This window comes from Artemia sp. Qi Xiang Cuo, chromosome 17, assembly GCF_049724085.1.
Source record: "Artemia sp. Qi Xiang Cuo chromosome 17, ASM4972408v1, whole genome shotgun sequence".
NCBI classification, from domain to species: domain Eukaryota; kingdom Metazoa; phylum Arthropoda; class Branchiopoda; order Anostraca; family Artemiidae; genus Artemia; species Artemia sp. Qi Xiang Cuo.
The window spans coordinates 17,582,875-17,608,339 of record NC_142810.1 but is presented as its reverse complement, the minus strand read 5'-3'; the positions used below and the strand labels follow the sequence as shown (position 1 = coordinate 17,608,339).

The 25,465-nt window shown below is 35.3% G+C and overlaps 1 protein-coding gene across 8 annotated transcripts in view; it reads right to left on the bottom strand.

Annotated features, from left to right (window-relative positions):
- The window catches only part of PICK1 (protein interacting with PRKCA 1), a 134,445-nt gene that overhangs the window by 57,300 nt on the left and 51,680 nt on the right, over positions 1-25,465 (bottom strand). For 5 of the 8 annotated variants that reach the window (XM_089103618.1, XM_089103620.1, XM_089103623.1 and 2 more), the window contains exons 1-2: positions 24,651-24,756; positions 2,426-2,537 (exon numbers count right to left, since the gene is read on the bottom strand). In XM_089103618.1, coding sequence (XP_088959744.1) covers positions 2,426-2,537; positions 24,651-24,685 — 147 coding nt within the window. In that variant the 5' untranslated portion in view covers positions 24,686-24,756. Of the gene's footprint in view, positions 1-2,425; positions 2,538-24,650; positions 24,757-25,465 lie in introns of those variants that run through there. The other 3 variants (XM_089103622.1, XM_089103621.1, XM_089103625.1) reach the window with 1 other exon arrangement.

Genomic DNA, 25,465 nt, shown 5'->3' with positions numbered 1-25,465 from the left:
CTATTACTACTGCTCCAACACTACTACTGCTCTTACTGCTACCACTACTATTATGATACTAGTGCCATCAAAGCTAAGCATATGAAGGAGAAAATTTGAGAGAATACTGAGGGGAAATTTTTGCTAAATTAAAACGCACTATGTACCTGCAGATTGTCAAAAGGGCGTATCTAAAGAATAGGTTTGGGTGTTTCAAAAGGCAATATGTTAACACTAATGAAAACATAAAACTTTTTCACTTCTTTAACTTTAATAAATTCAAAATTATCAAGACTTTAAGGAATAAATATATTAAACTGTCAATTCAAATTCATTTGTTTTTTCAGTCAAGTGTAAATTCCGTTCTGGTTTTCAGAAGGCATGGGGGGTGTCAGCCCTACTCATGTTAATATTTACTTATTTTAAGTTTCATTCGGTTATTTATTGTGATTTCTGTTCGTTTCATATTGAATTTATTTGTTGATTGTGATTAGTGGTAGTTTTATGCTTGGAATATTATTTGAATTTATTTCTGCACATTTTTGGTTTAATGTAGCTCTTTATTTTTCTTTGAAAAACTTATTTTGTGTTAAAAGCTTTTTAAATTAATATAAAGAAATAAAGAAGTCAGAATGGAAAACAATATCATCAAACAGCTGAAAAAATTGGAAGAAGATCACTAAATTACTAAAAACTTTTAAAGAGCAGATCGGCATGTCTTATACAGCCTTGCTGTACACCTCATACAGCAGGGCTTCTTTTACCATTATATATGGATTGTACCATATTCAGAAATCTGTTTCAGTTATATATGGACAGTACCATAAAAAGAAACTTGTTTCGGGTCGTTACAATGTGAGGAATGATTATAAAACAAACTAAATTTAATAATTTGAATAAGAGATGCCAGGGAATTCGCTAAAACTTAAGGTTGGGACACCACAGCCTGGGTATCCTAAATCTTGGCACAGTCAATTACATGGCAATTTGAACTGTTTCTTCAGTTTTTTTTTCTATTTTTGAGTCATTGTCTAGTGGTGCTGCTACTTGTCTTCATTGGCTTTACTATTATAGTGTTGTCTCTGATACAGAGATAATTAAAATTCTTTGATATGGAAGGCTAAACCCAAAAATAGCCCTCCAAATCAAAAATTTTAACTATTTTCAGTATTTGCAAGGACTTTCAAGACAAGGAAAGAACATTCAAAAACTCAACAGGTAATGAATTGCATCCTTAAACCTTGATCCTCATCTTCCAGTGTCTCTCCTAGTTTGGTGGTTGCTGATGTCATTGTTAAGGGCAAAATGAAACTTTAATAAGCACTCACCACCAATTTTGTCAATGCTGGAAAAATAGCTATTTCTTTAGTCAGCTCCTCTCCTTCTGAACCAATTTTAACCGATTCATTATCAGTCTTTCCCTAGCACCCGTTAGTCTATTGACTAACGTCCATAAATATCCATAGTCTATTGACCCTGATTGTATACTCTTCAAGGTAGTAAATTCATTCTTCTTTCAACCACTCTGCCTTTAATCAAACATGTAAAGCTATAATTGGAAAATAGAATTTTTACCATTTCACTTCAGCAAACTCAAGTTACTGTTTTATATACAGGTGAACTTCAGATTGTCCAGGCTAATTCTAGGCTAATTATACTCTCGGATGTTTGAAAATCTTTTGAATCATTGGATTATCAAAATTTAATTTTTACATTATTTCAGCATTGTATAAAAGGGAACACTCGCACCTGGTTTGACACTTATTTGCCTGGACGGGTGATCTCCATGGATCCTCTTTTCTGCTCACCATCTCAGTGGCGGAGATAGATGGGGGGGGGTCTGTTCCCAGGCACAGCCTCTGAGGGGGCGCCAAACTGAGTTTTAATTTCGTCAATACTATAATCTACTCATACTGTGGCAGTGATAGTAGGGCAACAAACCAACACTGTTCCAATAAACCGAAATTCTAGCAATGCCTCTGTACTTTCTAAGGTTAAGTTTGGTATCCTGCAAGGTCCAATCCGTGGACCAGTTGCTCTTGATTTCGGTTAATGACAAAACAGGGGCAGCGATAAATCAAATACTTACAGCTTGTTATTGTCTATGTCACTCCAAAGTCTTTACACATTAAAAATGTAGATCACCATCAATAAAAAGAGACATTCTAGTTGCTTTTATTGACAACAGTCCATTCCATGTTTCTGCCAGAACTGAGCCTGAGATCCACAACTAATTGTTTGATTTAAAAGAGAGGATAATTCTTTGTTTTGATGCAAAGTGCCCAGCCCTAAATGCTGATAACACCTAGCATGAGGATTAACATGGTGAATTTTTCTTTTGGATGAGATTTCGTTGAATAAATAAACACTCATCAATGGGACTAAACCTCACTTTCGATGTTGATTTTCCATCAACTACTATTCTGCCAACAAAATAATTACAAACCTGAACTACATAAAGACAGGGACAATATGGGGATCCACCACCAATGCTTATTCCAATCAAGTTGTTCTCATTTTTCTCCAAGGTTATAACTGATGATGTGACAACCAAGCCCCTGAAAAAAATACATACTAGAAAACAGTACATATTTTTCTAAATAAATTCAAATAGTTATCATCACAGGATCATAATAAATTATTGTTTACCACTAGGCTACTACTATTAATACTTAAAAAAATAATAATTTGGCTAAAAATATCTCCTTGTCCATTCTTGGCATCTAGCCCCTAAAAAAAACTTCTAAATGGTTTAAGAAAATAAGTCCTAACTTAAAGCAAAAATTCTTTTTCAGTTGAAAAATAAATGATTTTATTTTCATTTTGCTCATTTGCTCAAATGAGCAAAATGAGTTTTGCTCATTTGATTTTAGTGGCGTTTTAATTACCAGTTACTTCACCAGACTCACTACAAGTTGGCACATGACAGTTTGATTGTTTTGCTAAACTTGCAATTATATTTTTATCTCTGCCAGCAAACAATCTTCTGCAAACTATAAATTTACTGGCAACCAGCAATAATTTTTCCATTTCTAATCTTCTAAGTAGAAATTGAATGTAACCCCTTTAGGAGTAATTTCCAAAGAGTATCCTATGGGATGCACAAGAACAATGTAAATTTGGTATTTTACAATGGATTTAATATGGAATAAACGCTACTAAAATCACTGTCACTGCAGAACATGAAAATTCCAAGCAAGCTTAAGATTAATTTGTGAAAAACTAGTGACAATTAGTTTTGACAGGAAGCAAACTGATCAGTCTAATGATAGATAATAGATCAAAAGAATCTGCATATAATATTTTAGTGAAATAGACCCCTTCAGTTCTTGCTATTACCGATTATGAACATGCACTTGATTCAGCTTATAGAAAAGTGTGAGTCAAGTTCCTACACTTGTATTGTACAAGCTACTAGATAAAACCTGGTAGCTTGTATATCAAATATATCAAATTATATGAATTATGTTGATGGACTTAGCCCAAAGAAACAGCAGAAGAAGAAAAAACATCATGAGCTATAGCTTTGTAATGGGGTTCCAGACATATTTCAGCTAAATCTTAGCTTACTGAATTGAAAAATTGTGTCAAGTGATCTCATTTAAATTGTAATTTTTGTTTTGAGTTGTTGAATTTACATAAATAATTATCCATAGAATTATCGTGTGGAAAGGACCAGCAACTTGCACCAACAACTCCATCCCTTCTAAAGGTCCTACCATAGCATCTTTAACCTCACAACAGATGTTACCCTCCATACCTCTTTCTGATTAGTTGAAGTCCTATTAAGAATCATCAGATGCTTACAACCTGGATAACCAAATAAAAATATATGAAGATGCTGTGAAGGAAGTGGGATTTTGAAAGGTCATGCCTACCTTAAAATATAGAAAAAAGAAAAAAAATCACACAAATCAGAATTAATCTTCTTGCATCAAAATAATGATCATAGTCTTTTTAATTAAGAAAATGAGCATTCTTTTAAACTAAAAAAAATGTCCTCATAAGAATATGGAATTTCAAAAGCATTTTCACTACCAACATTAAATCAGAAAGGTCAATTCTTCTGCTGGTTTATGAAGCAGAAATGAAGAGAAACTTACAAACACAAATAGTCTCAGAAACAATTGAATCGAACTTGAATTTTGTCCCCATCTAAACAAATTCACCAAAATTGCAGTTTACAATCTTTCCATGAACAATCCTACCCAAATCCTAGGTAATAGTTTGTTCAGTTCTAAAGGAAATCTTGTCCCTGTATCTAATATTAAACAGAATGATACTAATGGAAAAACCTTAAGTAAATATTACTCTTTCAATCTTAAAGAAAAAAGTAGATTCTGCAGCCCCATTTTTCCCATTCAGTCAAAGAAAAACTTAAAACCCATGCACAACAAACCGATCCAATGTTAAGAATGCCTAAAAGTTGGTTATACTACACTTCAGGTTTGGAAACTTGCTATATATGCCACTATCCCTAAAGCAAATTATACTGTGCCCAAGGTCTTGCCACATGCATTTACTACAAGGGTTCTTAAATAATAAAGCTGCTTGTCCCACATACAAAAAACAAATTGAATCCAACCTGAAATTTTTCAAAAGTAGACAAAATCTTTGACTTCAAGCTGTTATTTATTGCTTATAAAATAGTTTGGTCTAGGTAAAGATGCAGAACAAAGGGCCTGTTCAAACAAACACAGTACCAAGTTTGCCTTTTGGTAAAAGTGGCTAATTGGTTTCATGCAAAAACAAACTAACAAGAGGTAATAAATAAATACAACTGTTATCTTCATTTAGGTTTTATAGCTGATTTGATTACTTTACTGGCTAACATTATATGGCATTGGTTGTTTTATTTATTTTTTTAATCCCTTGGACAAATTTGAGTTTCCTCTCTTACCAGTTTCCCATTGCATTCTTTTTAGGCAGTTTTATTGTATATATTAGGAATAAAACTACCCATGATATGTAATTCTCTTAGGTCTTTCAATGTTGAACAATATATTCTGAGGAATTTAGGGGCTAAAATAATTTGTATGAGAAACAATAGCAAAATCCTATTAAAGTTAAGGAATGGAATTTACATAGATGCCAAAAACAAACTAACAAGAGGTAATAAATAAATACAACTGTTATCTTCATTTAGGTTTTATAGCTGATTTGATTACTTTACTGGCTAACATTATATGGCATTGGTTGTTTTATTTATTTTTTTAATCCCTTGGACAAGTTTGAGTTTCCTCTCTTACCAGTTTCCCATTGCATTCTTTTTAGGCAGTTTTATTGTATATATTAGGAATAAAACTACCCATGATATGTAATTCTCTTAGGTCTTTTAATGTTGATTAAATAAAAAAAACAAGTTTTTTAAACTGAAAGTAAGGAGCGACATTAAAACTTAAAACGAACAGAAATTATTCCGTACATGAAAGGGGCTGTCCCCTCCTCAACGCCTCGCTCTTTATTCCGTATATGAAAGGGGCTGTCCCCTCCTCAACGCCTCGCTCTTTACGCTAAAGTTTGACTGTCTCACAATTTTTTTTTTTAAACAATAAAAAACTTTAGCGTAAAGAGCGAGGCGTTGAGGAGGGGACAGCCCCTTTCATATACGGAATAAAGAGTGAGGCGTTGAGGAGGGGACAGCCCCTTTCATGTACGGAATAATTTCTGTTCGTTTTAAGTTTTAATGTCGCTCCTTACTTTCAGTTTAAAAAACTTGTTTTTTTTATTTAATTTCTGATCGTTTTTTAGTTAATGCAGCTTTTATTTGCATAAAAATTTTACTTTTCTTTTGCTAAATGAATGTCTTTACAAATTAACTTACGTAACTAACTTCTATATTCGTATATTTTTCTTCTGGCAAAAATTCAAAGTTGCAGATTTTTGCAGATATGAGCTTGAAACCTATGTAATAGGGTTTTCTGATACGCTGAATCTGACGTTGTGATTTTCATTAAAATTCTTCCACTTGTAGGGGATGTTTCCCCCTCTTTAAAAAATCGAGTAAATTTCCTCAGGCTTGTTGCCTTTGATGAGTAATACTAAACTTAATCAAATTTATATATTGAGGATCAACATGATAAAAAAATTCTTTCTATACATTTATTGACAGAAAAATTCCATTTTTAAAAGTTTAGATTACTTTTGATCCGTATAGCTTGTTTTTTTATTGTTTTTTTTTTATTACGGATATGTTATTAAGTATATGAAGGGGTTCTGCCCTTATTCAATACCACGCTCTTTAAGTTTAAAGTTAAAAAAAAATTTGATTCACAAACCCCTGAATCACAAAGGCCGTTTAATTAGAATAGATAGCTCTTTTGAAAGCACTAAAAAAAACTGTAGCTTAAAGAGCGAGGTATTGACTTGGAGGAGAACCCCCTCACATACGTTATAATTTCTGTTCGTTTTAAGTTCTAATATTCTTTCTTACATTTCAGTTGAAAAATTTGGTTTTTTTTATTTAATTTCTGATCGTTTTTTAAATAATGCTTGGAAATCCGGCACCCCCTTCATAGAAATGTCCCTTACCCCAAAGAAACATCCTCCACGGAAATATTCTCCAGAGTAACTCCCTCCTCTAGCCCCCCTCCAGAAAAAATCCTTCCTGAAAATGGTTGTATACTTCCCAATAACCAATAAATAATGCTGGCAAGTCCGGCGCCCCCTTCATGGCGATTTCCCTTCCCCCATGAAAACTTCCTTCATGAACAGATCCTCCAACATAACCCCCGACCCACCCATCCCTCCCACTAGCAGAAAAAAAACCTCCTGAAAACTTCTGTATACTTCCGAATAACCAATACTATATGTTAACATTGGGTAAAGTTCATATCTTTTAGCCCTCCCTCTGGGTACTTCGGGGGATTAAGTCATCCCAAAAGACATATTTATCATATTTTCGACCATGCTGAACAAAATGGCTATCTCAAAATTTTGATCGGGTGACTTTGGTAAAAAAATTAGCGAGGGAGGGGGCCTAGTTGCCCTCCATTTTTTTTGGTCACTTAAAAAGGGCAATAGAACTTTTAATTTCTGTTCCAATCAGCCCTCCCACGATTTTATTGGACCACTGGTTCGATACGATCACCCCTGGAAAAAAAAAACAAAAAAAAAAACAAACAAAAAAACAAAAAAATAAAAACGCATCCGTGATCTTTATTAGGGCAAAAAAAGTAAAATTACAAATTTTTTTAGATAGGAGCTTGAAACCTCTAAAGTAGGGTTATATGATACGCTGAATATGATGGTGTGATTTTCATTAAGGTTCTATAACTTTTAGGGGTCTTTCCCCCTTTTTTGAAAATCAGCCAAATTTTCTCAGGCGCGTAACTTTTGATGGGTAGCTCTAAACTTGATGAAAGTTATATATTTGAAATCAGCATTGAAATCTGATTCTTTTGATATATCTATTGGCATCAAAAACCCGTTTTCTAGAGTTTCGGTTACCATTGAGCCGGGTCGCTCCTTACTTACAGTTCGTTACCACGAACTGTTTGAACAATATATTCTGAGGAATTTAGGGGCTAAAATAATTTGTATGAAAAACAATAGCAAAATCCTATTAAAGTTAAGGAATGGAATTTACATAGATGCCAAAAACAAACTAAACAAAACACCATAAAGACAAAAATATAGAGCCATTTGGTTCTCAATCCAAAACTGTTTCCAAATCACATGCTCTTATGACAACTGCATCTTCCCCCCTCCCTTCCCCCCTATGCCCGAATGTAGCCCTGGAACATATAATTTACAATAGTTACCTGTTCTTAACCTGTTTTTCTTTCAAATTAGCATTATATAAAAACTGTTAATCAAAAATTTGAACCAAAAATAATGAAAATGACAAATCTCAGCAAAATTTTGTATCCAAGCATTAGGCCTCCCTAAAGTTGTCTCCCATTAGGCAGAGGAATGGGATGCGACTGTCAGAGTATTATATATTATTTTTGGGATACACTGAATGAGGAATTAAATAGAACTATTATTTCTTATTATAGAATCTAGTTTAAGAAAGGAGTCTTGCACCAAAATAACCTAGGATAGCATATAATAATTTGAGTAATTGAACCATTTACAAACACTAGCCTACATTTGGAATGAGCATTAAATAGGGAATCAAATGGTGTATTCCTTTCTATGTTTGTGGTCTGGTTTCTGTATTATACTAAAATTTATCATACTATTTTGAAGATATTATGCTTCAACAAATTTCCTGGGCCCTAATTTTGACTACCTATCTGTTCCCTGATTATTTATTTTCCCAAGCTCAACAGCATTCCCAGACATTAAAAAGCTACTAAGATGTAACTTTTGTTGTACATCCATTTATAAAGTTCAAGTAACACACCCCTAATAGCCTACTTTTCCAAGATAACAAAGAGCTGTTACAAAAATACTAGAATTTTGCTATATGTAGCCCATGACAAAAATAAAACAGAAAATAACAGTAAACCTACTTTGTCAGGCCGAAAAAAATTGACCATCTAATACTTTTTCCAAATATATTATCACTGCAGTAAAAATTGTATCCTAGATTCCCCCCTGATAGAGCTACATATAGCCCTAGGCCATATGCAAAATTTTTCTGATTTTAAAGGTTTGTATTACTATTTATGCTTATTTCTTGTCAATTAATTAAAAACTATCCGAAAATAAGTTTTTCAAAGAAAAGTGAAGGCCATTTTAAACTTAAGCTCAGCAGATACAAATACATTTTAAAATTCAAACTCAAAACGACCAGAAATTACTATTTAAGAATAAATGAAACCCAAAACGAACAGAAATTAAATAAACATTCATAACAAAAACACACAACAAGTAATAATATAAATGAATAAATAGATCTTAAAGAGAGTAATGCTTAGATTGAATATTAAAATCAAGCTTAAAACGAAAAAAAATTTCCTATTGAAGTATAAATGAAACTTAAAACGAACAGAAATTAAATAAACAATCAATGCAAACAAACATACAATAGATATTAATGTAAATTAATAAAGAAATCTTAAAACGAATGAAACTTAAATTGGATATGCAAATCAAGCTTGAAACGAACAAAAATCACCACAAACAAGAGTTTGGGTATGACCACCTTCTCTCACTGTAAAAGTCTAGAACCTACTGTGTCATTGGAACTTTACTGAAAACCAATTTTATGACAAATATTTTTTTGTACTTAATATTGAAAATAAACATTACAATTATAGTAACATTTTGAACTGATGAGCTTTCAGCAATTAGTATCATTATACATCAAATATTCAGCTTAATTTATTAGCGCTTTTTAAAGTTGTTAAAGACGAATATAGTTTCCCTACAAACAAGTATTTGGATACTGCCTCCTTTCCTAACTGTAAATAAAAACCAAAAGCCTGCTGCGTCATTGGCGCTTAACTGAAAACGGATTATATTACAATTATTTTTTTTCTAGTTATTACAGTATTGAAAATAAAAATACAATTACAGTCAAATAAATTCTTGAACTGATGGATCTTTCAACAATTAATATCATTATACATCAAATATTCAATTTGACGTTGTTTATACTTTCCCAGACTGTTCAAGACGCATATAGTTTTCAGTAAAGCGCCAATGACGCAGTAGGTTTTAGACTTTTACAGTGAGAGAAGGAGGTCATACCCAAGCACTTGTTTGTAGTGATTTTTGTTTGTTTCAAGGTTGATTTCTCTATTAAATTTAAGTTTCATTCGTTTTTAAATTTATTTATTAATTCACACTTATATCTATTGTAGGTTTGGTTGTATTGATTGTACATTTAATTTCTGTTTGTTTTAGGTTTTATTTGAACTTCAATAGGAAATTTTTTTTAGTTTTTAGCTTGATTTTAATATTGCATCTCAGCCTTACTCGCTTTAACATCTATTTATTCATTTATATTATTACTTTTTGTTTGTTTTTGCTATTATTGTTTATTGAATTTCTACTTGTTTTGTGTGTCTTTTTTTCTCTAATATTAGTTCCTGGTCGTGTTTAGTTTTAATTTTAACAGTTAATTTTATAAGCTGTTCTTAATTTTCAAAATGCCTTTATTTTTATTTTAAAAAATTATTTTTAATAAAGTTTTTAATTAATTTTTTTTAGTTTTTGGTTGCAAAAAATTTCAGGTTTTTAAAAATTCCTTATTTCAAAATCAAACTTAAAAAAAAAAAAAAAAATCAAATATTCATCAAAGTATCAAAACTGATATCAAAGTGAAAAAGTGGGTTTGTGACAACCTCGGAGTTTTTATTATCTGATGTTTGAATAATTTTTAACAAAATTGCTATCTCGAAATTTGTATAGGATGGGTTTGGGGAAAAAGGGCGTGGGGAGACTAGATTAATCTTCGGTCTCTTTTGACTCTTTAAAAGTGAACTAGAACTTTCTATATTCAATCAAATGAGCCCCCTCTGAAGTTTATACAAGTATCCCTTCTATAAGAACCATATATACCCCCAGAATATAACTTACAACGCCTTTCTCTGGGTTCTGGGGGGTTTTGTCAACCCTGGAGTTTTAATATCTGATGGTTGAACTATTTTTATAAAATTGATCTCCTCAAATTTTTATTGGAGGGTTTTATCCATCCGAAAAACCCAAAGACGTGGAGGGCGGGAGGGGCTAGTTGCCCTCCGATCTTTTTTCACTTTGAGAAAATGAACAACAACTTTTAATTTCCATTCAAATAAACCCTCTCTGAAGTTTATAGGAGCATACCTTCCATAAGAATCATATATGCCCCCCAGATCAATACTTAACACGCCTGCCCCAGTCCTGGGGGGGGGGAGTTGTGTCGACACAGAAATTTTTTTTATCTTATCTTTGAACTATTTTTAACGAAATGACCATACGTAAAGGAGTTTTCGTTATATGATCTTTGAAATATTTTTAACAAAATGACTACCTCAAATTTTTTATCAGATGTATTTGGGGAAAAAGGGCTTGGGGGGGGCCAGTTGCACTCTGATCACTTTTGACTCTTAAAAAGGGCACTAGTACACTTGATTTTAAATCGAATGAGCCCCCTTTGAATTTTTTAAAACGACTCCATGATTATGAAGTGCCTCTGGGAAAAAATAAACGGAGTATGGGGGGAGGCTAGCTACCTTTCGATTCTTTTGAACTCTTAAAAAGGGAATCAAAACTTTTAATTTCAATTAAATGAGCCGTCTAGGAAGTTTATACGATCATCCCTTCCATAACAACCGTATATGTTCCCAGGGCATAACTTACAACGCCTAACCCCAGACCCTGGGGGGCTGTGTCGAAACCGGAGTTTTTTGTTATCAGAAGTTTGAACTATTTTTAACAAAATGTCTATCTCAAAATTTTTTCTCATGCATTTGGGGCGTGGAGGAGGGGGGCTAGTTGCCCTCCCTTCTCTCTAGACTCTTAAAAATTGAACAAGAACTTTCAATTTCCAATCAAATGAGCCCTCCCGAAGTTTATACAAGCATCCCTTCCATAATAACTATATATGCCCCTAGAGCATTACTAATAACACCTGCCTCCGACCCTGGTGGGTTGCGTCGATACAGTAATATTTCTTATCTGACCTTTGTACTATTTTTAATAATATAGGCTAATATAAAAATTTTATCAGATTTGCTCAGGGAACAAACGGTGTGTGTGTGTGTGTTGCCTTAGAATCACTTTTGACTATTAAAAAGGGAACTAGCCATTTAAATTTCCCATCGAATGAGCCCTTTCTGAAGTTCATATGACAACGTTGTCTAAACAAAATCTTATATGCCCCCAGGGCATAACTTACAACCCCTGCCCTGAGGGCTGTGGGGGAGTGGTCATCATCAAAGACCTATTTTCCAGACCTTAAAACTAAGTTTAATAAAATGGCTATCTTAAAATGTTCATTAGACTTGTTTGAGGGAATGATAAGCGCGTGGGGCGGCCTATTTGCCATCCAATCGCTTTCTAGTATCAAAAAGGGCACTAGCCTTTCGAATTTCCAATCGAATGAGCCTTTTTTGAAGTTTCTACGACGACACTTTCTATAAAAACCTTATATGCCCCCAGGGCATAACTTACAACCCTTGCCCCGAGGGCTGTGAGGGAGTGTCCTCCTCAAAAACATGTTTTCTATCTGGAAATCAACTACACTGAACAAAATGGCTATCTCAAAATTTTTATTGGATGTGTTTGGGGGAATGATGGGCGTGAGGGGGGGGGGGGGTAGTTGCCCTCCAATCACTATCGACTATTACAAAGGGCGCTAGCCCTTTGAATTTCCAATCAAATGAGTCCTTTTTGAAGTTTCTACAACAATGCCTTCTAGAAAAACCTTATATGCCCCCAGGGCATAACTTAAAACCCTTGCCCTGAGGGTTGTGGGGGAGTGTCCTCCTCAAAAACATATTTTCTATCTTGAAATTAATTATGCTGAATAAAATGGCTATCTCAAAATTTTGATGGAATGTGTTTGGGGGAATGATGGGCGGGGGGGGGGGCTAGTTGCCCTCCAATCACTTTCGACTATTAAAAACGGCACTAGAACTCTCGATTTCCAATTGGATGAGCCCCCTTTGAAGATTCTACGACCACCCCTTCCATATGAAGTGCCTCTGGGGAAAAAAAATAATAATAATAAATTATAAAACATTGGAGCCGTATAGCCTTTACTATAGGCAACGCTATAGCGTTGCCTCTGATAGTTGGCTCCTTAATGCAAAATAAAGCAAATTAAAAAAAGGAAACACACACACAAATGCAGCATACTTTTATATACAGCCTAGTTTGGGACTACATCCAACCTTATTTGAGGGTAAAGGGATAGAGGTAGCTGGGATGCACTTGTAAGGATACTTGACTTACTTGACTTAAGGCTCATGCCACGTTGGGGGTGGCGTAGAGAGCGTCGCAACTCTGCTCCTCCAGGCTGACTGGTCTACTGCTATCAGTGGGGCCTCTTTGACAGCAATGTTAGCTATCTCAAGGAATTTGTTGAGGCTATCCTTCCACCTAGTCTGAGGTCTGCCCCTCGGGTGAGACCAGCCATGAGCTTTAGCATCAAAATCGTAGACTATTCGGGCTGGGGTTGTCGTCGGCATACGCAGGAGGTGTCCGAACCATCTGAGAGTACGATGCGCTATTTGGACGGAGAATGGTACTTGGGAGGTGAGTGCGAGCAACCTTACGTTGCTTACAAAATCATCCCATGGAAGTACCTGAATCCGACGGTGCTGTTTCATCTGGAACACGTCTATCATGCTGAGGGTTGTTGATATGAGAGAACAGGTTTTCGCTGTATAGAGGGGGACAGAGCTTACGAATGCGTTATAAATTCATATCTTCGTGCACCTAGATATATGCGGCATACTCTAGAGATTATCGAGCCTTCCGACGATAGACGAGGCTTTGGAATTCTGCTGCACACCTCTTCCTCTATAGAGCCTTCATTAGACAGCACACAGCCAAGATAAGTGAAGTTATTTACAACTTCAACAGGAGCTCCGCAAACAGTTATGTTCTCAGGGAGTGAGACTGGGCTTGGGGGTTCAATTGCCATTATCTTCGTCTTAAGCCAGTGTATTTTCAGCCCCACTTTAGCTGCCTCTTCCTGAAGAACTTCCAGAGCGTCAGTCAACTGGTCGATCGAGTCAGCAAGGAGACCAAGATCATCTGCGAAGTCAGCGTCTGTCAGAACGCGATCTCCAAACTGCAGACCAAAGGGCAGGCGATTTGTTGTTCGTGTCATGACATGGTCTATCACGCAATTGAAAAGTTCCGGGGCGGCAGCACACCCTTGTCGTACACCGGTTTTGATGCCGAATGTCGTGCTCTGTTTGCTGTTGACTTGGACGCAACCCACGGTCTCTTCGTAAAGCTTTTTAAACAACTTGCAGTATTTGTCTGGTAGACCATTTGATCTAAGGATCAGCCAGAATGAGTCGCGGTCCACTAAGTCAAACGCAGCCCTGACGTCCACAAAGGCTACATAAGCTTTCCTCCGGAATTCCTTCATCTTCTCAATTAACTGGCGCAGGGTAAAGATTTGTTCGACAGTGGATCTCTCGGGCATAAAACCCGCCTGCTGGACTCTCCTCTTTCTTCTGAGGATGCTCGTGCATCTATCCAGCAGGGTCATAGCAAAGAGCTTTCCAGGCACTGAAAGTAGCGTTATACCTCAGTAGTTTGAACAGATGCTCTTGCTCCCCTTTCTCTTCCATAAAGGCAGGATTATACCAGCTCGCCAGTCCTTCGGGATCCATTCTGTATGCCAAACCACAGAAAACAGAATATGGAGCCAAAGTAGCATCGCTGGTCCGGCATACTTCAGGAGCTCAGCAGATATTCCACATACGCCTGCCGCTTTGTTGTTCTTCAAACGTATTACTGCTGTGTAGATTACTGATGACGTGAAAGGAGTTTCTATGTCACTTGTCAGCAGTTCCTGGGTGCTGGTGGCTAGGCTGATGAGTTCCTGGTCAGTCTGCGTTACGGCTTCAGCGTTGAGGAGGCCCGACAAGTGGTCTTTCCATCGACTGACCTGGGCAGCTTCGTCACTGAGCGGCTGACCATCCAAAGAGACGACAGATTCAACCGAGGGGGCTATGTCGCCTGTTAGATCACGGAGATGCTTGTAGAGACTGCGAACGTCACCTTTCTTGGCTACGCCCTCTAGCTCATGTGCCTTCATTTCCACATACAGCTTCTTGTCTCGCTGTATCAGTTTGTTGTAGACCCCATTAAGGCTTCTATAGGTTGGCATGTCACCAAGTAACCTCGCCTGGCGTCTCTGTTCTATGACGTCAAGCGTATCCGACTGAATCCACGCTTTATTAGCACGCTTTTTCCGACCAACATTTGCTGTCGCTGATTCCAGGACATTCTTTTTGAACGAGAGCCATGCGTTTCACAACTTTCAAATGGCAGGAGTGCGTCGAAGCGGTTCGAGACATCAATGGCATATTTCGACCGTATCTTCTGATCACAGAGGCGAGAGACATTGATCTTGGCTGGTCTTGGTTCTGAGCGATGGGCTTTGAGCCTTAGTCGCATGTTAGCGACAACGAGGCGATGGTCAGTGTTGTCAATCTCAGCTGCCCTATACGTCCTGCAGTTACTGATTGAAGACCTCCATCTCAGTGACATGATGAAGTAGTCGATCATTTTTTTGGTATGGCCATCATTACTATACCATGTATATTTGTGAATGTCCTTCCTTGCAAACATGGTATTCGTAATCACAAGGTTGTGCATGCTGCAGAGTTGTAGAAGCTTTGGACCATTGTCATTTAGGGAACCCGGAGTAACTGGTCCAATGACTTGTCGCCATAAGTCGTGGTTGTCGCTCACAGTTGCATTAAGGTCACCCAGGAGAATGACAATATTGTGAGGGGATATCTTAGACAATTCATTTGTCAGGGCAGAGTAGAAAATGTCCTTTGTTTTGGTGTCAGCTTCGTTTGTCAGGGCATAACAACAAGGACCGTCATTTTTCCTTGCTTGTGATTAAGTCAAGCACTAGCGATTCTATCCGAGATGGGAGTGAATGACAATAGACACTTCTTGGATTTGTCATCAAGAACTAGTCCGACTCCATTTCTTCTGGTGGTTGTCTGGCCAGACCAGAGAATTTTATATTTAGAAAGATTGATAAGAGCAGTGGTGCCAGTTCATGTAGGGGGGGAGGGCAATTACCAATTTCCATTTCCTGCCAAATGAGCCATTAAACAACCCTTTATAATGTTTCAGTGTCCTGCTAGCTGCAGAGATGAAGAAACAGAAAAATAGTTGCTTTCAATGCAGAATATTGTGGTTGCACCCACTCTCCTTGTTTTTGAAGCCAATGGATTTTCCTTGTTGTTCAAGCCAAGGAACTGTAAGTTTCCTTTATAGGGTTTTCAGACAAGGCAGTTCTAATGGTGTACTTTATGGTTCAATCTGACACCATTTTTAGGAGTACACTGCTATTTAATAGCTGTGAAAAAATAGAGCACAAAGGTTTCAAATAAAAACAAACCAGTTAGCCAGCCTTGTTGCTTTAATATAGCACATAGCTAAAATAGAAAATAGCTATGAAATAGAAATAAGAAAGTATTTTTCAAAGTCTAGGGGGTGGGAATAATAATTGCCTGCAATTGTCCCCCCCCTCCTTAATTGGTGCAACTACTTAATCGGTAATCAAAGTTGCATATTCATTTTGAAGCTAGCAAATTAATAAAGAAAAGAAAAAAGTTACTTTGCATAAAAAGTGAATCTGTCATTGAAGTTTATCTCCTCTTGTTAAGGAAACACAACAAGAGCAAAAGAATCCATTTGATTCTTAGTCAACATTCTAAATTTAATGGTCACTACCCAGTGACATCAGTTCACAAAATCTAGGGAGGTATTTTTCAAAATCTGGGGGGAGGGGGGTTAAGAGATGTCTCCTAATCCCCCCACCCATATTTGAAGCCACTAATAACTGCATTTGTCACTAGTAATATACTTAACTGCTGTTTTTCACTACATGGATTACAATATTTCTTTTTCTAATGGGAATTAGCCTACTATTAACAACCAATCAACAGCATTATGACATTGAAAAAGAACTGAGAACAGCTGGATCAATATATTACATCGGAGCCAGCATGGGGGGGGGGCCGGGGGCACATGCCCCCCTGGAAATTAGGGACTATAAAGTAATTATAAGGACACCAAAGGAAAAAAGAGCAGAATAGGGGAAAACATGGGAAAAATGTGTGTTGCTCCATTATTGGCTACCTGCCAACAGATTTTGACCCTTGATAAGGAAAATATAAATTATAATTTGTGACTGAGTGACCTGTTTCCAGTTTTCCACAAGCATTTTTTCTATATGATTTGGCTGGAGTAACAAAAAAAAAATCAAATTCTTCATTCTGGATTCATGCTTGGAATTTTTGTATTTTCCCCCTGAACGGATACATTTTTTTTGTGTTTTATTATCATTTTTTTTTCCAGGAGGGATTGTATTTATCTAGTTGTCACTTTGAAAAAGATTTAATTTTTTTCACTTCTGAAGCATAAAGGTGTCAAATATATTGGTTTTTGGTATTCTAAAAATGTTGAATTAAAAAATTTATTTTCTTAATTTTAGTTTTAGTGTTTTACTTTGAACAAACTACTTTGATTATGCATTACAAGCAATTGAGTTATAAAGTATTTGATAATACTTTTATAAGCAATTGAGTCTAAAGGCATTAAATATTTTGGTGTTTGATAACCAAGTTCAAAACTGTTGATATTGTTAAAAAATATCCATCTGATGCTTTGGCATTGCTCAGCAGAACTGATTGCTGGGAGTTTATATCTTAGTTTTTGTAAGTAGGCAATTGTTTTGTTATTTTTTTTGTAAATAATTACTTTTTTGCATTTTTATATACTAACAACTCACCGCAGCACCAAGCCGCCTGAGGCCAACACAGCTACGCACGCTCCTCCTTCACCCCAATCTATTCAAAGCCTCCCTTTTTACACTCGCCCACGGAGTTACAATTTGCTTTAAATCTTTCTTTATGACGTCCTCCCAGACGAGGCCGACCTGCTTTCCATTTAGCCCTAGATGGCTGGCCAAAAAGAACAATCTTCGGCAATCTGTCATCCTTCATCTGCACAACGTGTCCTAGCCACCTCAACCTTTCTTTCATTATAGCCCTAGAGAGCGGTATTGAACCACATTTTTTGCATAGCCTATTGTTTGAAATATGGTCAGTCAGCCAGGTACTCAGAACAATCCTTAAGCAATTTCTCTGGAAAACATCTAGCAAATCTTCATCCGCTTTTTGGAGCGTCCATGCTTCAGAGCCATATTTCACCACTGTCATCACAGTAGCTTCCAATATTCTAATCTTGGTTTGCAGACTTATCTTCCTATTCTTCCAGACTTTTTTTAACTGTGAAAAAACACCCTGAGCCTCAGCTATTCTATACTTAACATCTTCACTGCTCCGACCATCTTTACTAATAATACTACCAAGGTAAGTGAAGCTGCCCACCTGATCAATCGTTTCATTACCCAACATCACCTTTTCATCTTCACTTATTCCTAGCCTTAGTGACTTTGTCTTCCTAACATTAATTGCCAAACATATTCTAGCATCCTGTACCTGCAAAACCTCTAAAACGTCATTCATTTTACTCATACTTTCATCTAGGATACTTAAATCATCAGCATAATTTAAGTCCAGGAGACTTTTTCCTCTTCAGTTTATTCCGTGGTCTCCCATTGCCTTTCCTGTGCTCCTTAAAACGAAGTCAATCAAAACAATCCATACAAAGGGGGATAGAATACAACACTGCTTAACTCCTGAGTTAATACAAAACCAGCTACTAACCTCATTTCCTACCTTAACTGCAGCAGTGTTATTCTTGTACATAGCACTAATTTATTGTACATAGTAGTATTTGTCTGGTATACCACACAAGGATAAAACCTTTACTAAAGCTCTTCTATCAACAGAATCGAACGCTTGCTCATAATCTATAAAACTGATGAACAAGGTATTAGGCAACTCAGGTACTTTTCAATTATTAGTCTAAGAGTGAAAATTTGGTTGACACATCTTCTACCATTTCTATAACTGCTCTGTTCTTCTCTAAAAACTTTGTCTACGGCATTTCTCTGTCTAAAAAGTATCATATTACTAAGTAATTTATTACCTACAGAGACCAGACTAATGCCTCAATAATTACTACACTCACTTTTATCACCTTTCTTATAAAGTGGCTTAATTAGGGTTTCTTCTAAAATCGCTAGGTACTTCCCCTTTTTTAAAAATCATATTCATTATCTTCAGTAACTTATCTCGAGCCTCAAAGCCATCATATTTAAGAAACTCATTTACCACACTATCAGAACCTGGCGCCTTATTATTTTTTAATCCTTTCAGTACTGTCGCTAATTCCTCCTCACAAAATAAAACTTCTTTCACATCCAAGGTATCACAAACTTTTTCATTTTCCTCTATATCTTTCCCTGCAACTCTCTCAGCTAAGAAATTCTCAAAATGTTTGGCCCATCTCTCTTTATTTTTTTCCTTATTGCTAATTACGACCCCATTCCTATCTTTAACCGGGCATAGTCTGAATTGACTACTCCCTCTCAATTTGTTAATGTGCCAGTACAATATTTTACTATTATGCTGTCTAGCTGCATCTTCCAGATCCTTGGCAAATTTATCCATGGCCTCCACTTCACACCCCCTTAGTTCATATTTTAATGCTTTCTCCACTTTCTTTTCTTTTCACACGATCTATCACTCACAAGTACTTCTTGTACACTTCTTGTACAAGTCCTTTCTCCTTTCTATTAAACATAAAGGTTTTTCACTAATATTCTTAGCTGCAGTTCTAGCTTTCTTCCCTAATACACCTTCAGCAACTTCACAAATTATTTTTCTAAAATTATTCCAACACTCTTCCACATTATAAAATTTTAAACTATCAATTTTAGTATTCAACTGTTCCTGGAAAGTTTCTCTCAAATTCTCATCCTTGAGTCTACCAACATCATTCCGATATTTCAGCTTTAAATTAACCATATTCACGTCGAGATGGTGATCTTCACTTTTAGCATCAATAACAGCACTCTTATTTACAATAGTATTTTGTATTGATCCTGCCAGTTTTCGGTTTACTATAACACAATCAATAAAGTTAGATGTCTTACTATCACGTGAACACCATGTTAACTTATGGGCCATTTTATGACCAAACACTGTATTGATTATAACTTGATTGCTATACCTACAAAATTGCAAAAGTCTGTATCCATCACTGTTTTCTTTTCCTACACCAAATTTACCCAGGATGGGATACCATCTATCCCTATTTCTACCAACCTGGGCATTAAAATCTCCCAGTAATAACATCATATTTCTACCTTGGACCCTGTCTATTTGCTCCTGTAACTGTAAGTAATATTTGCCATTGCCTTTAGAAAAATGTTTGTCTCTAAGCTTTTTTCTTCTAAGAAAAAAAGTTTTTTCTTCAACTGAAAGAAAGGAGCAACATCGAAAATTAAAACAAACAGAAATTATTATGTATATTAGAGGGGGGGGAGTTGCCCCCTTCCTCAACACCTCGCTCTTCATGCTACAGTTTTTTAGCTCTTTAAAAAAGTTACTTATTGTTCTAATCAAAATGACCCTTATGTTTCAGGAGTTGTTTTTAAAGAATTGGGACAAAATTTAAACTTTAGCATAAAGAGCAAGGTGTTGAGAAGGAGGCAACTCCCCTCATATACGTAATAATTTCTGTTTGTTTTAAGTTTTAATGTTGCTCTTTACTTTCAGTTGAAATTTTTTTATTTATTTAATTTCTTATTGTTTTTTAAATAACGCCAGGATACCTGGCTCCTCCTCTGTAGAAACATCCCCCTTCCCATAGAAATATCCTCTGGGCAATTCAATCCAGGCAAAAATTTACCCTGGACAATGACTATTTTTCTCCATGACCACACTGCCTTTTCGCCATTGATTTCTTATTGATTTTGTTCTGGACAATTACCCTTAGCATCTCCATGACTAAAATTGAATCAGTAAAGAAAAAGCAAGACATATAAAGAAATTTCATGTATGAATTCTGAAAAATTCACCCAATGTAAAATTCCCCCCCCCCCCTTGGAAACTTCCCTCTCCATGGAAAATTCTCCCCACACAAAATCCTTTCAGCAGAAAATTTGTCCTCCCCTCCCCACTCAAAAAATGTATGCATGCTTCTCAATAACAAATAAAATAATAGGCAAATTTTATAACTTAAAAACTTTTCCACAGGGGCTGTAGGGGGTAATTGTATTTCTAAAGACATAGTTATTGGACCTTTCAATTATGCTGAATAAAAAAGCAATTTCAAAATTTTGATGAGACAATTTTGAGAAAAAAGTGGCATGGCAGGAGGCCTAATTGCCCTCCAATTTTTTGGTCCTGTAAAAACGGTACTAGAGCTTTTCATTTCCTTTAGAATCAGCCCTCTCTTGACATTTTAGGCCCACTGGATTGATATAATCACCCATAAAAAAAAACAAAAAAAACATGCATCTGTGATCTTTCTTCTGGCAAAAATTACAAAATTCCAGATTTTTGCTCATATGAGCTTGAAAACTCTACAGTGCAGTTCTTTGATATGCTGATCTTTGATATGTATTGGTATAAAAATTGGTTTTAAGAGTTTTGGTTACTATTGAGCCGGGTTGCTCCTTACTAACAGTTTGTTACCACAAACTGTTTGATTGCCACTCAAAATCCAGAAAGAGATCATTGAAATATTGATTATTTTTTCTGTGTTACCAAAAGTATTGTATTCATAAAACTTTACAGTTTCATGAAACATAATAAATAAAAAAAAAGGTGTTTCAACTAAAGTAAGGAGCAAGTTTAAAACTTAGAACAAATATAAATTGATCTGTATATAAGGGGGATTGCCCCTTCTCAACACCTTGCTCATTAAACAGTTTTTTAGTACTTTGAAAAATTTAATTTTTCCAATTGCAAGCTTTCTTTAAAAATTTGAAAAAAGTCAAACTTCACAGTAAAGAGTAAGGACGTAAGGAGGAGACAGCTCCCTTCATATAAAGAGCAAATAGGTTTCAAATTTGTTCCTTGCTTTCACTTGAAGAGCTCTTTATTTTTTTATTTAATTTCTGATTGTTTTCCAAATCATACCCAGGCCTAACCAGGATATAATTTGAGCTATTGGTCCCTTAAATCCCTGGGTAATTGCTTTTAAAATGTGCAAATCAATAATTATACATTCACTAGTACCATCCTACATTTAAATTTGCAATATCAATTTTGGATAAAATTTGAATATCCTTAAAAAATTGGCAATGAATAGTAATTCTGGTAAAAATTCCTTGTTCATATCATTAGTAAAGAATTTTGGTTGGATGAAAGGGAGTATTATTGCTTATATGGATTGAAATTCTGTGAGACCTTTGATCTTGTATAACTGAAGCCACCACAACCTCTATAATAGGATTTCTTATTAATAAATACATTACATACATTTGTTAGTATAAACCACAGTACTTCATATAAATAGCAAACGAAAATAATACCATTTAAAATTGCTGAAAACTAAGTTCCTAGCAGTATTTGCCACTCCAAAGAAATTTCCTGGCAGGAATGATGATAATATGCCTTGTATTTTTCACCTCTGTGCTGGTAGGCATGGGAATGTAACATTTTAGCTGAATAGAGAAACAATTTTATTAATTCCTACTAGTAAGCAGTTTGTCCTACTAGTGCGAGTAAGCAGTTTGTCCATTAAAATGTACTTTTTTTGGAACCTACCCCACCCCCCTAAACAATGACTCACCCCCCTCATTATAGCTGATTCACAATTACACATCACCAAACATAGCCTATTTTCATTACAAATAAAGTGAATCAAATTGGTTGAGTCACTGTGTGGCATTACTTCTTTTGCAACTAGGAAGCCTAAAATATAATTATTGATACTTTTAAATGAATAAGCTTCTCAAGATTCTAAATTGATTGCAAGTGTGTCCTCTTTGGGGTAAAGTCATAGTTTAGTGTCCTAAAATAGCAAGAAAACAAGACTTTCCCTTGGCCCAATCTGTATGGTCACTTAAAAAAGAGCTTTAAATTCATGTTTGAATGAGCTCCCTGCCAATTATTTTGGACCTTTGGTTTGATACAATCGCCCTTGTGAAAAACAAAACGAATAAACATGCATCGATGATGTTTCTTCTGACAAAAATACAAAATTCTACATTTTGAAAGTTAGAACTTGAAGGCTCTATGGCAGGGTTCTCTGATATGATGTATCAAATTAAGATATTTTCAATGAAATTATTTGCTTTTTTGTGGGTGTTCCTCCTTTTTTTCAAAAATTAGACAAATTTTCTTAGATTTTTAGTTTTGAATGGGTAATAATAAAATGAAAGAACTTTATATGTTTCGAAGCAGCATAAAAAGCCAATACTGTTGGTGTAGCAATTGTCATGAGAATTCTATTTTAAGTTTAGGTGAATATTTGTCCAAGTCAGTTTTTAATTCTAGTTCTTATTTTTTATCATAATTCTGACAAAAAAGCAAAATTCTACATTTTGAAAATTAGAGCTTGAAACCTCTATGGCAAGGTTCTCTGATATGATGTATCTAATAAAGGGATTTTCAATAAGATTGCTTGCTTTTTGGGGGATGTTTATCCTTTTTTTCAAAAATCAGGCAAATTTTCTCAGATTTTTGGTTTTGAATAGTTAACAATAAACTGAAAGAATTTTATATATTTAGAGGTAGCTTAAAAAGCCAATACTGTTGGTGTAGCAATTGTCATGAGAATTCTATTTTAAGTTTAGGTGAATATTTGTCCAAGTCAGTTTTTAATTCTAGTTCTTATTTTTTATCATAATTTATTTGATAAGATTCTCTTGTGACGAATTTTTTTGTAACCTGTTCATTTTATTTAGTTGAATAGGACACAAAAAAAGAGTTAATTTAGCAGCTGGATAGTAAGTTTAAATTTTGTTTTTCTTTCACTATTCTATTTTCTAATGTCTGAATATATAAGGGATTTAAGTTTGAGGGAGGGAGAATTGTCCTGTTATGAAAGAGGTACATTTTACATGGCCATTATAAAAATCAAAACGTGGTATCTATGCAGGCAGGATGATTTTTGAGCATCTCTGCTCCTTCTGTTAACTATTCTAAGGCATGGGAAATTGCATAAATCTATATCTGTTATAATCTACAGAAGCATTAAATATTTCTGTAATTTTGGTTTGAGTTTGATTTTATTTTAAGATTAAATACATAATAATTAAATATATTATTGATTAAATAAATTGATCTCTTTGCCAGGAATCCTTGTCATTTGAAATTTACTGTACTCTGTTTCATTTTGCATGCATTTAAATTGCTTTTTTTTCTGAGAGCTTTCTCCTAGAAGTATTTAAAAATAAACTTATTTCTACAAAAAAAATATTTCTGAAATATATGGTTTGTCACCCAACCACCACTGATATTTTGGCATTTGGTTTCCCCTGGAAAATTTTCTGCCAGCACCCTTGATATATTATTTAAAAATGGTTTAAAACATGAACAAAGATGGAAAGAAACATTAGAATCTAATTAATGAAGATTTCATATTATAAAGTAATAATTGCATTATTGTTGTGTTTTCTTGCAGTGTTGTATATGGCCTAGGGCTAAATATGGCCTTTTATGGGTAGAAAGCCTTAAAAAGAGGGTATATATTACCCCAATTGTAACCATTATAATTAAAAATAAAGTTGTTTAGTGAATTGAATAGTGCTACTCTGGACAGGGACAGACCCTAAACAATCAAAGTCAGTTGGCCATGGAAGAAGAATTGAACAAATTATCTACACAGTTATTGGACTAGCAGTTCAATGCCTCAACATTTAAAATCCTACATCCAACATCCAACATTTATAATCCTACAGTCTGAGGTGAATATAATAACCTAAAACATCTGCACCACATAGGTCATGTCCAGCTAGAGGCAGTCACTAAGAAGAAGGAGTTGAGGGGTCAATGTTGACAATGAGTTTAAGTTTCAAGTAAAACCCCAGTAAGATTGGAGTCTTAAAAGTTAGCTAACCTAGGCTACTAGTTTGGTTAGGCTTGACTATCTGAAGTTATGTGGGTTTACTTTCAAACAGTGTACGGGGACCTTATATTCCTTAGGAATAAATTCTTTACATTTTATCTTCCTCAAAATAAAAGTCCGTGTCCATAATTTATTTTTCCAGTATCCGTCCCAGCACAGACTTGTCACGTGGAATTATTTTGATATTTTTCGCGTTTTAAATAACATTTCCTGGAAACATGTTTCCACAGAATTTCGATTTGGCGGTCGTTTTCAAGAAAAGTAAAAAACTGTTGTAAAATTACGCTAGGAAATACTGGAAAACTTCCGGTAAATTTTTCGCAGTTCATATTATTGACTTACGAGTAAAATAAACATACCACTTGATGCCTTTTTTTATGCTCTTTCCAAATAGAATAATCATTTTTGTCGGAAATGGATTTTGCCCCCACCCCTATATATACCAATTCAGGGTATATATTTGCACATTAGGGGGAGGGAGGGTAAATTTTCATTCTGATGTACATGAGAGGTAAGTTTAAACTTTACCTAAGTTGAAACTTTACGTCTTTCATCATTCTGCTCTGATCAGCGGTCTGAGAACAATAATGAGTAGATCATCAAAGTTCTCTCATCATTGTTCTATATGGCAAAACAGTGGCGGTCTTCACACTTTTTGCTAACATCAGTGAGCTGTAAGATCTTAGCAGAAAGATGTAAGATCTTAGCGCTAAAAAACGGGCCTAATGTATTTACATGGAAACAATGGCTTCAGAAGCGTCGAAGCGGACTCACAGAAGTGAAAATTGAAATTTCTAGTGCCTTTTTAAGAGTCAAAAGTGACCGGAGGGCAACCCACCTCCTCCCACGTCCATTTCAGCTACCCTCTTCGAAATAACATCGAATTAAAATTTTAAGATAGTTGTCC